The sequence below is a fragment of the Cheilinus undulatus genome, linkage group 19 (assembly GCF_018320785.1).
Source record: "Cheilinus undulatus linkage group 19, ASM1832078v1, whole genome shotgun sequence".
NCBI lineage: Eukaryota > Metazoa > Chordata > Actinopteri > Labriformes > Labridae > Cheilinus > Cheilinus undulatus.
In genome coordinates, this window is record NC_054883.1 from 7,553,233 (window position 1) to 7,566,222 (window position 12,990).

At 38.9% G+C, this 12,990-nt stretch overlaps 1 protein-coding gene across 3 annotated transcripts in view; it reads left to right on the plus strand.

Moving 5' to 3' along the window:
- asap1b (ArfGAP with SH3 domain, ankyrin repeat and PH domain 1b) overlaps positions 1–12,990 on the plus strand; it is a 132,177-nt gene that overhangs the window by 90,335 nt on the left and 28,852 nt on the right. For all 3 annotated transcript variants that reach the window (XM_041814115.1, XM_041814113.1, XM_041814114.1), the window contains 2 exons: positions 4,611–4,698; positions 4,969–5,017. In XM_041814115.1, the coding sequence (XP_041670049.1) occupies positions 4,611–4,698; positions 4,969–5,017 (137 nt within the window). The remainder of the gene's footprint in view (positions 1–4,610; positions 4,699–4,968; positions 5,018–12,990) is intronic.

A 12,990-nucleotide genomic window follows, 5' to 3' on the forward strand; every position in this document is an offset into this window, starting at 1 on the left:
AAACAAGTGTGTTTCACTTTTTGGTCATTTAAGATCTTCCTGGGTCTAGTGGCATTTTCTTGCATTATGTGCCGATCTTGCAAGAACTGAATATTTTCAGCATGATTCCTGCAATCTCACACCACATTTCAGGCCTTGTTTAACTATCTTGGATTTAAGACTAGAGGAACACTGGTTCAGAGAAACTTTCAGCAGATAAACCAGTTTTTGTATTACTCGTGTGATATTGAGTAAGACCATCCCAGCACACAGCCGCCTGTACATATCTAACTGCAGCTCTGACCTGAGGAGGAGGTAGTGGGGTTCTTTGGTCAGTGAGCGTGTAGCTCTGCTGGTTTCTGATCATTAAGTCGGTAAGAACAAGCACTTAATTTATGCTGAATGCCTCTGCAAAGTCTTTCTTTTATTTTACTTTTATTTACCCACCCCAGTGGCCAGTAGGTTTAGCAAATTCACTCAACACTGCTCAAAAATAGCCGCATTTGGCCAGTGGTGGGTGCTTATGTCCCACCCTGAGGACAAGAACAGCAGAGAGATAAGAGTTTTAAACGCAGAAGACCTACGCATACATGCATTTTGTTTTACTCTGCTTTCCAGTCATACAGATTAACAGCTGTTTTTTATATTATCAACTAATCTATATTGTTATCTTGAGCTAACAGGGCTAGTTTTCTCATGACAATGTAATTTCTCTAGATCTCAAAATACAACCCTGAAAATTTCAGGATAATTTCTGGTTAACCTTCCTAGAAAATCTCCTGATATGCTCATTGTTGTCCCTCACAGAAGAAGTTTTCCTACAGTTTGCTTGTCAAGTCAACGGTTGGGGTTGGGAGGGGAAATACTATCAGACTAGAAAAGGTATTTAAGAGTAACGTTAAAGTGAAAATATCTGCTGTCTGTGTTCATACCAGAGGTGGAAGAAGTACAATACCATTTTACTCAAGTAAAGCACAGTTTCTTTGATTAAAATTTACTTCAGTAGAAGTAAAAGTACTGCTCTGTAAATCTACTCAAATTAAAGTTAAAAGAAGATCATTCAAAGTTTACTCAAAGTCAGTCTACAAACTGATTAATGACCTGCACTAATGCTATGGATATTATTTGAAATAGGAGAGACGGGATGTCATAATGAACTAGAAAAGCACTCAGAGATCGCAGACCTCTGCCATTAGCCCTATATCCCAAAAGTAAAGAATCCTTTAAAAAATTCCTGGATCCAGACGGTGATCCAGATCACTCCCAAAATCTAATCAGCTCTTCCTTATGCCATTTCTGACATTTCCTGAAAATGTCATCAAAATCCATCCATAACTTTTTGAGTTATGTTGCCAGCAAACAAACTAACTATCTAACAAACCCTGTTGATCACATAACCTTATTGGCGGAGGTAATAAATAAAGGAAGGTAACAAGCTTTTATGGATTAGTTGCTTATGAAAATGAACAAAGGATAACAATAAAAGTCTGTATTTGGACAGTTAGCTCCTATAAAAAATACAAAAAATTGTCAAAATTAAAATTTTCAGCTGCATTTAAAAAATATAGCCCAGGTAACTTAAAGAAAATTTTTGTGGATATAGTCCAGCATTCTTGCTAACTCTGACATATTTAGAGCTTTTGCTTGTTGATCCATGCTTGTAAATTAAAATCTGCCTTTCAAAGCTTGGGTACCATTTTGTACTATTGATCATCAAACTAACTGTCATTATGTCATTTTAAAACGTGCTTTCTGAAGTATCAGAAATATATCTGGCAGTCCTAATGGGGTATGAACTCTTTTTACTCCAAAAGTTAAAGGGCTGAGTAAAACTCCCCCCTATCTGTTGACTCTTATTGTCTTAGAGGTAGCTTTACGAGAGCTTAGAATCCCTCCTCTGTGTCTGGAGGCGGTTCACCACCACGCCAACGTCTTTCCTTCAGCCCTCGTGGCAGCTGAACTCTAGGTGACTCTTGTTGACATGGCGGCCTGCCAGCAGACCAGCCGGCCTCCAAAGCTCATCGCAGCCTGTTAGCATTTCATTAGCACGTGCCCCGGCCCCTCCTCGGCCCGGGCACTGGCAAGAGACAATGCTCAGTGTTAGAGTGCCAACTGGGCCCATTTTTACAGTGTGAAACACAGCCAGCACAGTCCGGCCTTTTAAAGGAGACGAGAGGAGGTTTTCTGGTGCTGTTACAAAACTTTTCAACTTAGACTATCTTAAAGCCAGATTCCCGCTGTGTTTATTCTGATTACAGCAACAGTATTCAGTTTGGTGATTTGATTATAATGTCAACATTTATGCTACTAAAAGCTGGTGTCACATCCTTGATCATCTCTTTGAGATTTTCTCAGGTTTCTATCTTTACAAACTTTTAAGCAGTTTGTAGAAATTGACAGGCTGTGGGCTGAACTCTAGGGTTAATCAAGAATGTTACTTTATTTGTGCAAGTAGATAGATTTGTTTTACAGTGAGTTGGCTTTTTTAGGCATAAGACAGACAGCACAGGAGGAGACAAAGAGACGACAGTGCTCAAGACTCTAACCCTCATGTTATCCCTTGAGTAAAATGATATAGAAATAAGTAAAACATCCATAAAACCAGGGTAAATTAAAACTAGAAATGAATGAAAACATATTATTGATCATTAAACACAAGTTTAAATTTGCAATGAGTAAAAGCAAATTAAAGAAAAACAAGATACAGATCCATAATTAGCTGCATTGTGATGTAGTGCTGTCTTGACCTCTCTGGCAACACACAGCAAGAGTCTACAGTCATGCTAGCAGCTTTTTGTGGTTGTACTTCACCTGAAAGTGAGCACAAGACTATGCTAGAACTTCAGACTGATATGTTAACCAAGGTTGTTTTACTTGAATGATAAAAATACTGCTATTAAGACTCTACCTGCTGCAAAAAACTTGAAAAGCAATTAGGGGAATGCTGTGTCCTAAAATAATTTGACCTTGTAGAATAACATGGTTTCTTTGATATGACATACAAAGAAAGTAACTAGATAGATAGTAGATAGATAGATAGATAGTAACTAGATTTGAGACATTTTAACTATAAATTCCCTTATATGCTGCCACTGTGGTTCATTGCACTCTGGGTAGTGTTGTCAAATGGTTGCATTGTTATGTCTCATTCTTGCGAATTGTTCTCAGCTTAATCTTCATCATGGTAACCTCTCTATTGTCTTCGTCACTACAACGGCATTAGATTAAAATGCTTATTAATGACACCCTAGGGAGAATAACAGTATGAGAAGAGTATTTCCCGATAATGACAGCCCATGTATGAAAACATTTTTTTCTGTTTTCTCAGACGTGAGAAATCCTGTGTGTGTATTTACACTATGTACATATAAAAGGGTCTAATATTTATCTGATAAAGTAAGCATGTCCTAATATGCAGGGTTCTTTTTTAATGTCCAAAGATGTATAGATCCTTTCAAAAGTTATTAGATATTTCAGCCTGGGTCAAAAGAGTGAAAAAAATGCTGGATTAATTATCCATGTGGTTAACACAAATTCAAATTCAAGTTTATCTGTTTGCTATTCACGTCTATGCACAATACTGTGCATAAGTTTAAGGCATGTTGGGGCCCACAATTGAGGCTGAAGTTAGGCTTAGATATGACGAGTAAGTCTGCCTGAGGGCACCATCAGGCAGGAAGGAGATTTGACACAACCCAGGTCGTGCTCTGGATGTCTTTGCATATTACCAGGGGCATGTGAAAATAAGTTGTTGAAAAAATAAGTCCACCCCTTTAGGGCAGAGAAAGGGATGGATGTGGGGAGATAACACGGCAGAGGGTGGATAGTTAGGGTTGCCACGAGCCCCTGGTTGTGCTGTGGATTTCCCATGGGCCCTAAAACTGCTTGCAGTCTCTTGGCATCTTCACAGGTATGAAAAAGTCAGGACATAATAAGTGCCGTCCACGTTGTGGCACATCAGGCCCCTTAATGAATCCTTAGCTCCCTACATGCCTAAAACTTATGCACATGACTGTATGTATGTGTCAGTGTAATATATAGAATAGTGGATCAAACTTGTGTTTCCCTGGTCCAGAGTGCCTAGAAGAGAGCTAGTAAATTACCAAGCCTAAGGAACACCTTCTTTAAAAGCACACCTTAAATAATAAAGACAGCAACAGCAACAGCAATGCTTAAAGAGAACAGTGCTTTATAAAAGTTATGTGCAATCACTGGGAGAATTTAGATAAGTCATTAAAGCCTATTGATATCATATGGATATAAAAGGGTAAATTTACCTACTAACAGCAGCCATGCTCATTAGCTTAACTGATGATGCTAAATTGCCCATAGTTGTGAGTGGTAGCGTATGTACTTATCTGTCCTTGTATGCCAAACCCTTGAATTATTAGCCACTAGTCCAGGATGTGCTCTGCCAGGATTGGCTCTCGCCCCCTTGACCCCCTATGGGACAAGTGGCAACAAGAATGGATGGATGGTTTTGTTAGATTTTGTTGTTTATCAGATAAAGCATTTTTTCTATTTTCTGACATTGAAAACAAAGTTATGCTGTGTATTAACTCTTGTCTTGATAACTTAAGTTGTATGATTATGCATTTCTTAACTGTGTGTCTTTCTGTTTGTGCTTGCAGTCCAATAGACAGCCAGTCAAACTCAACCTGCTCACCTGCCAGGTCAAACCAAGCACGGAGGACAGAAAATGTTTCGATCTCATTTCTCGTAAGTTTTAAACTCCCATTCAGAAAATTCTTCTGCCTGACACATTTTCTTAGTTTTATGCATGTTAGTACAAAGCAGCTGGGAATGCCTGCCTCTTTGACACATCAAGGAGAATCTGAGAGATGCACTATTTTTAGACAGCTTTTCCCAGAGGTGTCACATGTTCAGGTGAAATATTTGAACAGTTATTGTACACTATCTGCTGCTTTTTGTTTTATAAATGCAAATAACAGAAGTATTACCTGACGAAGTTGTGTATGTGCTCCACAGATAACCGGACATATCATTTCCAAGCTGAAGATGAACAAGAGTTTGTCATGTGAGTACTTTGCATTTAGGTCGTTTAATAGATTGTATGTGACTTTTGCTTTTTAACAACCAAGCAGCAGCCTCTGCTGTAACAAAATGAAGCTTGTCTTCCCTGGTACACATTAATCCAGTAAATACCCAACCTGGTGTTTGTACCTTTACTTGAAAAAAGCATGACAGCACTGAACAACAAGTGGGTTCATTGTAGCTGTTCTCCAAGGGGGTCTTAAGACCTGCCTCTATCTGTTTTAGATCAGTGTTTCTCAAACTGTGGGCTGTGATCACTAGGTGGGCGCGGGTGACCTACATAGGGGCGTGTCCAGAGATGTGACCTGGGTGGTCTGTGACCCCTTTAAAAATTTGTCAAGCCAACTGAGGTGCAACTCCAAAATCATAAACCATGGTTGCCTAGTTGCCTTGTATGTCAGTAAAAGTCAACTATTCTGTTTGTGTTTAAGGCTGATAGTAACTTACATTTAGTTGTGGCACATATCCTTTTCTTAGTTACCTCAAGTTCTGATTTGAGTTTCCTCTTAAGTCCTGATGACTTGAGCTGCAAAGATTTAAATTTTGCCTCTCTGTTGTGCTACATTATCACTTAGACAAATATAAAACTGAGAGTTAAAGAAAAAATAGGATATGAAAATTTAGAAATTGTAAAATTTCAAGTGAACTAGAGCCAGTGCTGCATAATTAATCTAATCACAATCACAGTGTCTGTGCAGTTATATAATTGCATAAAAGGGCACAATTATTTTTGTGATGAATAGTACTTGAAAGGTTTACAAAAATGCCATAAGGGCTTTTAAAGTTCACAATAGTGCCACTATTGCACTTTGTAGATGTTCCTCTAATTTCAAAAAAGGTAAAATGTTTGTTTTTTGGAAAATAAGCTAGAAAGCAGTCCTGTAAAAACTTCAGGTTTTGTATTTTTATTCTAACATTGGTATGTTTTGGGTGAAGAAATACACACTTCAAAACAAAATGCTACAAGTAAACCTCTCTTTTGACCAGCAACACTGCAAAAACTCATCCCTAAGTGCATTTGTCAATTTTAGGTTAAAAATATCCCAATTTTCTCAGTACAAGCTACTCTCAAATGGCAAGTCCAGCAAAAAAAGCAGATTTCAATTTATAAAAAAACGAAAATAAGCCCTGAATTTCTTGTGAGAAGTATAAATAATTAGACAATGGTGCAATAAATTTTACTTTATAGCGACAATCTGTAATTTTATTGTCATAAAATAATAGTTTATTATAGTAAATTAACCTTCAGCAGGGACAATAATGTCATCACTCTTCCACAGAATGCCCCAGTCACTTGCTTTCAGTATTATGTAACTTTAGCAGTTAGCTGCAGTTCTCCCATGAGAAATGCATACAAGTATTATTAGTTCACACACCAGCCTTCAGCTAAAAAGAAGCCAGTGAGCCCAGGATTTGTGGTGACACATGACGCTAGGAAGTGAAAAAGAGAGCGCATCTGAGCAAGAAGTCAGATAAAAAGCAACAATCTAACAGCAAAGTTTAAGTTTCAAAAACTATCATGACTCAATGCATTTTCCTAACCAAGCAAGTAGACTCATGATACCATTTATGTATTCTATTGTAATCACAATTGCAAGTTGCAACATTGGTCAGTATGATTGCATGTTATTATTAAATTGTGCACAAGAAATACAGCCTGGTGGTTATCTGTCTCTGCAAGGTGCGCAGTTGTTAGTTAGTGAAAGTACCATGGTTAGACAAGAAGAAGAACTGGGTGGTTTTTTTGACTAGAAATTTTTAAAGAAAATCTTACAAAGTGTTCTTGAGAAATCACATTCACAAGAATGTACAATGCCACCGGCTGTACTGGTGCCCATGTAGGCATAACAGTCCTTTTATCTTTTATTCAGTCTTCTACTGAAATTTAAATAATTTGGATGTAAGTAGTTTTAACATCTCATAGTGAAATAAAGGTTCACATACTCTGGCATTTAAATACAATTAAATTTGGCCCTTTAGTCATCATTTTGTATGGGAGGGGATGTGTATGAATGTTAACCCTTCAAAGAGGGGGCTTGAAACAAGGTTAGAACCACTGATCTACATTTTTCAGATATTAGGTTGAGCGGACGTTTCCAGCATGGAGACCAATGCCATCTTACTTCACAACGCCTCTTCAGAAACCAGAGGGTGCTGTCATTGAAAGTGACTGTTAAATGCGGTCTAAAATAACAACATCAAAACTGAGCATATGACCAATGCTTAATGTGTATGACTGTACAATCTTACATTTCCTGATGTGAAGTCTCAAAGTGAGTTCATGAGTTGTTGAAAACAGCTGTCACCAACTTGTCTTTATCAGTGGCAGATTGCTTAGCGCCTCTTGCTGTTATTATTGCTCTTAAAGACCGAAAACGTATTACTTTTTGACACACACACAGACGGCTGAGAGTGGGTGGCAGGGTGATCTGTGGTCTGAGGTAACTCATCTCTGCAAGCTCACACTGTGTTTCCCATGCATTCACACTCATGTATATCAGCGAGCAGACACACAGGCTCATATTCTGGCACATTTGCTGGAAAAAGCAGGTTTTATAAAACTTTCACACACGGCCTTTAAGTTTGCTAAACAGAAAGTGATGAGGCATCAAGAAATAACTGTTGGTGGTTCCTACAGTTAGTTTAATAGTTGGCCAAACGAAGGTTAGCCGTGCTGGCTTACTTGTCTTACTGTAGTTAGCAAAACATTAAAAAGAGAGAGCTTTCATGGTCTCTTCTACATATGGTCTTTACCACAAGGCTACAGATAAATAAGGTAAAGAGCAGGAGTTATGAGTATGAGTGGTGATGGAAAGTTGTTGTTTTACCAGACATTGTAGCCTGCTAATTATCTCTGCCTTAAGCCAGCAGTTCAAGTCAAAATTATCCACCACTAGCAAAACTCTGACTAAGCCTGCTTGCTTGAGCTTGCAGCTCAAAAAGTTAGCATAACTGAACTTGTCTAAAGTTATTTTTTTGTTTTTTTTTTTCTCTTTTTTTCTGAATTATTAGAGGTGTGGGATGCTATAACTAAAATGTTAAGCCTAATCCTTTTGCAAGATTCTGTGAAAGTAACTCATATTTTTTTGCAGATTTTCAACAAATGAAAAGGAAATCAGATGATACAGGCAGGAAGAAGTTAAAGATGAGCCGTAGATTAATGTTTCAGTCATAATTGGATATTTCACGCTGCCGCTGCAACAAATGTAGAAGGGAAACTGTCTCGTTTGAAGATGAATGTCTTTTGCTATGTATAAATTATATTTGTATAATGCAAATTGAAATATAAAGCTTATATTAGCATCTCTTTTTAGAATACATAACCTAGACTTGGTTATAATGTTTTTCTTTCTTACTGAATCCCATAAAAACATCCAGAATGTGGTTCTTCTTTGGTTTAAACCACTCTTTGATTCCCACTCTTGCATGTTCTCCCTCTGATGTCTTGCTGTGGTTTTGCCTCTTGGTTCAGTGCTGCCTGAACACTCAGTATCTGTACGTACATGTTGTCCTTTGGGATCCAGCTCTCTGCTCCTCACTGCCGCTTCTGTCACGCACTTTAAACTGCAGCAGCAGCAGCAGAGTCTTCCTGGGTTTCTCCATGAAATATTTAGTATTCCATAGGGCTCCTGCTCTGTGCAATCACGCTCCTCTTCAATTAGGCTGGGAGCATATTATAATACATAATTTAAAGTAAACACTACACAGCTTGGGCTCAGCATCTGTGCACCTACGTATCTGTGGACTAAAATATCTTGTGGTTCTCCACACACAGATAAACAGACAATCTAACACATCGGGTTGTGTGCCCCCTCCCTGTCTGGCCTCAGCCGCTCTGGACTGAGTGACAATGACAGAGGAAATGCTGACGTCAGGATTTAAAGCTCACTCTATGTCTGTGCATGTGTTTGAGGGCCGGTTCAGTGGTTGGAGAGCTGAGGCAGATTTTGCTATGTAGTTAACTGCAGGAGGCAATGTTTGAAAGGCAGCGACAGTGTTTCCTGTATGCATGATTTTAATGACCACACTGTGTGTGGGTGGCTTTTACCTTCTCATTGTGAATAAATTGGCAAACACAGAAGCATTACAGAGGAAAATGGAATCCAAAATGAAGACTATTTGGCACAACTGATTGTAGAAAACTTTATGTGAAATGGAAATATTATTATATTTGTGGTTACAGAAATCAGTTATTAATACAGATTTATCACTTGATTTAACACTAAGGTGTTACATCTTTGGGATCACAAATAAATCTCTCTTTGGACCAGCAATAACACAAAAACTCAAATCTAAGCAAGTGTATTTGTCTAATTTCAAGTGAGAAATTTCTTATTATATTCAGTATGAACCACATTCACTCTACATGTCCAGGAAAAAATCATATTTCATGTTATAAAAATAAAAAAATTAGCCCCAAATTGCTTGTATAAAGTCAGATGAATTTCCAATAGTGCAAAAAAATGCAACAATATGTAATTTTACCACTCTAAGATAATAGTTTCAATGTTGATCTAACACAGTGCTTTTCAAACTTTTTTTTTGTCCAAGGCACACCGAGGATCAAGCCAAAATCTTAAGGCACACCATATTTAAAACGATACAAAATAGACTTTTTAAATAATATTACAGTCAAGGTGGCCTATAAGGGGAGAAAAGGGGAGAGCTTTCTAGTGCCGGGCCAACAGGGGGATCACGGAGATGGCAAAAGTGGGCAAAAGGTGGCAAAAAATGGGTTAAAAGTGATGAAAAAACATGGCAAAATTGGGCAAAAAGTGTCAAAACAAAGTCAGAAATGGGCAAAAATTGGTAAGAAAGTGGCCAAACAATGGGTGAAATTGGCAAAAACATGTTGAAATTGTCTAAATAGTGGCAAAAATGAGTAACATGAGGCATGAAGGTGTTAAATGGTGTAAAAAGATGGTGAAAATGAGTTAACAGTCATAAAAAAGGGAAAAATTGGGCAAAAAAGTGGTCAAACAAAGGCATAAGTGGGCAAAAACTGGCAAAAGGTGGCATAACTGGGTTGTAAGTGTCATAAAGGTGGCAAAATAGATCACAAGTGGCAGAAAAGAGGTTAGAAAAAGGGTTAAAGTTGGTAAAAGGTGGTAAAAGAGAGAGTTAAAAGTGATGGGAAAATGGCAACAAAAAGGCTAAATAATAGCAAATTTGGGCAAAAAGTGGCAAAAAGGTAGCAAAAATGGGTTAAATATGGCAAAAAGTTCCAAATAAGTGGCAAAAATGGGTTAATTGTAGTAATAAGAAGTGGCAAAAAATGGGTAGAAAAATTGGTTAACGTGTTGAAAATAGCATTAATTAATAATTTCAACACCAATTTTTTTTTTTTTTTTTTTTTTTTAGATTTATTTTTGGGCCTTTTCATGCCTTTATTTTATGGAGCAAGGACAGTGGATAGGCTCGGAAACAGGGAAGAGAGTGGGGAGAGACATGCGCTAAAGGGCCACAGGCCGGATTCGAACCCGGGGCTGCCCCAATACATGGGTAGTGCCTTAAACCACTCGATCATCTGCACTCCCCTCAACACCAATTTCAACCCAATAATAGCTTGCCATGCTTTTCAGCTCTTAATGAGGTAACTGTTAGCCAGGATGCTAGCACCAGTGCTACTGATCCAACACACATACACTGATACCATCAATAAATCCCACTGGGGAGAGAGTTCCTGGCACAGGCAAACATCTGTTCTTCAGAGTTTAACTTCTGCTACATACAAGACTTTCTGAATTTGTGAGTTACACATTTCCATCAAAATGCCGAACAAGCGTCAGATGAGGTAAAACAAGAACCTCAACGGTGCTTCACTGCAGGGCAACATGGAGACCATCAGACCTGCTGAAAGCACGAGGACTGAGAGAGAAATGCCTCATTTAAACAATGAAGGTGGAAATGGGGAAGCAGAGCGCCAGGTGGACAAAGAGCAGCCTGGCGTCCATGTTACTGACCTGAAGAACATAGTGCAGTCCTTGGAAAAGGATGTACTAAAAAACGAGCAGTTCATTGCAGAGCTGATGGCTGAAAACGCGGCCCTTCAGCAAAAGCTGATGGACGTTGAGGACCAGCAGCAAGGTCTACTAGAAGAGCATGACACCTTGAGGTTAGCGTTAAAAGGGTTAAATGGGTTAAATGGGTTAAAAGTGGCAAAAAAGGGCTTAAAAATGCTGAAAAAAATGGCCAAACCACAGCAAATTGGGCAAAAATGGACAAAAATGGTGTCAAAAAATGCATTAAAGCAGCAAAAAAAATGGCATAAAGGGGTTAGATGTGATGCTAAAAATTGGGCAAAAGGGTTTAAAAAGGTGGCAAAAATAGGTTATAAGTAGCAAAAAGTACAAATTCCCGAGGCACACCTAGACTTGCCTGTGCCTTGCCACACCTTTTGAGAACCACTGATCTAATAGTACAGTATCGTTGAGTATGAACAATGTTATCCATCACATTTCCACAAAGTGCCACATTCACCTGCTTTCAGCACAATGTAACTTAAGCTGCATGAGAGTGCATGCAGGTTTGCAGCATTAGCATTAGCATTCAACTAAAAAGAAGCCAATGAGTCCAGGACTTGTGGTGACAGGTGATGTTAGGTAGTAAAAAAGAGAGAGCATCTGAGCAAGAAGTCGGAAGAAAAGCAACAATCTCACAGAAAATCCCTGCAAATAATATTCCAACATGACTGTGCACCAGTGCACAAGGCAAGGTCCATAAAGACATGGATGAGAGAGTCTGGTGTGGATGAACTTGACTGGCCTGCACAGAGTCCTCACCTCAACCCAATAGAACACCTTTGGGATGAATTAGAGCAGAGACTGAGAGCCAGGCCTTCTCGTCCAACATCAGTGTGACCTCACAAATGCGCTTCTGGAAGAATGGTCAAAAATTCCCATAAACACACTCCTAAACCTTGTGGAAAGCCTTCCCAGAAGAGTTGAAGCTGTTATAGCTTCAAAGGATGGACTGACGTCATATTAAACCCTATGGATTAAGAATAGGATGTCACTTAAGTTCATATGCATGTCAAGGCAGGTGGTCGAATACTTTTGGCAATATAGTGTATGTCTCAAGTTTGTACACAAATGAACAGATGAAAATGTCAATTTTTTTATGCCAAAAGGTTGCATCCTTCCTTTTCAGTCTTGATTTTATAATTTCAGAGCCTTTTTAAACCTGTCTTAACTAGCATGTAAGAGATTACCTTCTTCAATCTAGCCCTTTAGCCACAGCCTGAGGCTGAAGTAAGGCTGAGTAAGCTGCCTGAGGGCACTGTCGAACAGAAGGATTGACACAACCCAGGTCGTGCTCTGGATGTCCTTGCATATTACCAGGGGCATGGGAAAACAATCTGTTGAAAAATAACAGTCCAAACCTTTAGGACAGAGAAAGGGGTGAGTGTGGTGAGTAAGAGGCCCATAGAGTATCGTCCAGGTGGCTAGCAGGGTTGGTATGAGCCCCTGGTCATGCTGTAGATGTCCTAAGGTGGTCTCCTGCATATGACCAGGTGTGAAAAGACCCTGACGAAAGAGATACCGTCAAGCTTGACTTTGGCTGCTGAGCAACACACCTGTGTCCACATTTGTGGAGATTCTCCCACCTTCTTCTACATGAGTCTACACGAAAATATTTCTAAACAAGCTGTAGACACTAGCAGGGTTGTATATGTCCAAAAATCCACTGATGTTACTGTCAGTTAACATGGTTCTTTGTATTTTCATAGCATCTCTGCTTTCTTAACCACCCTCTGTTTGTCAACAACTGCACATTGTGTACGAGGGAGAGCCTAAACAGTATTGTGTGTGTTTTTCGACAGAGCAGTTGCACCCAGAGACCTTTAGTGTGGCAAAGTGCACCAAACTTGAATGCATGTTCTTGCTTTACAAGCTCACTTCCGTTTTTTTTTCAACCAGTTAAAAGTAGTTCAGACCTTATTTTCCTTCTAATATG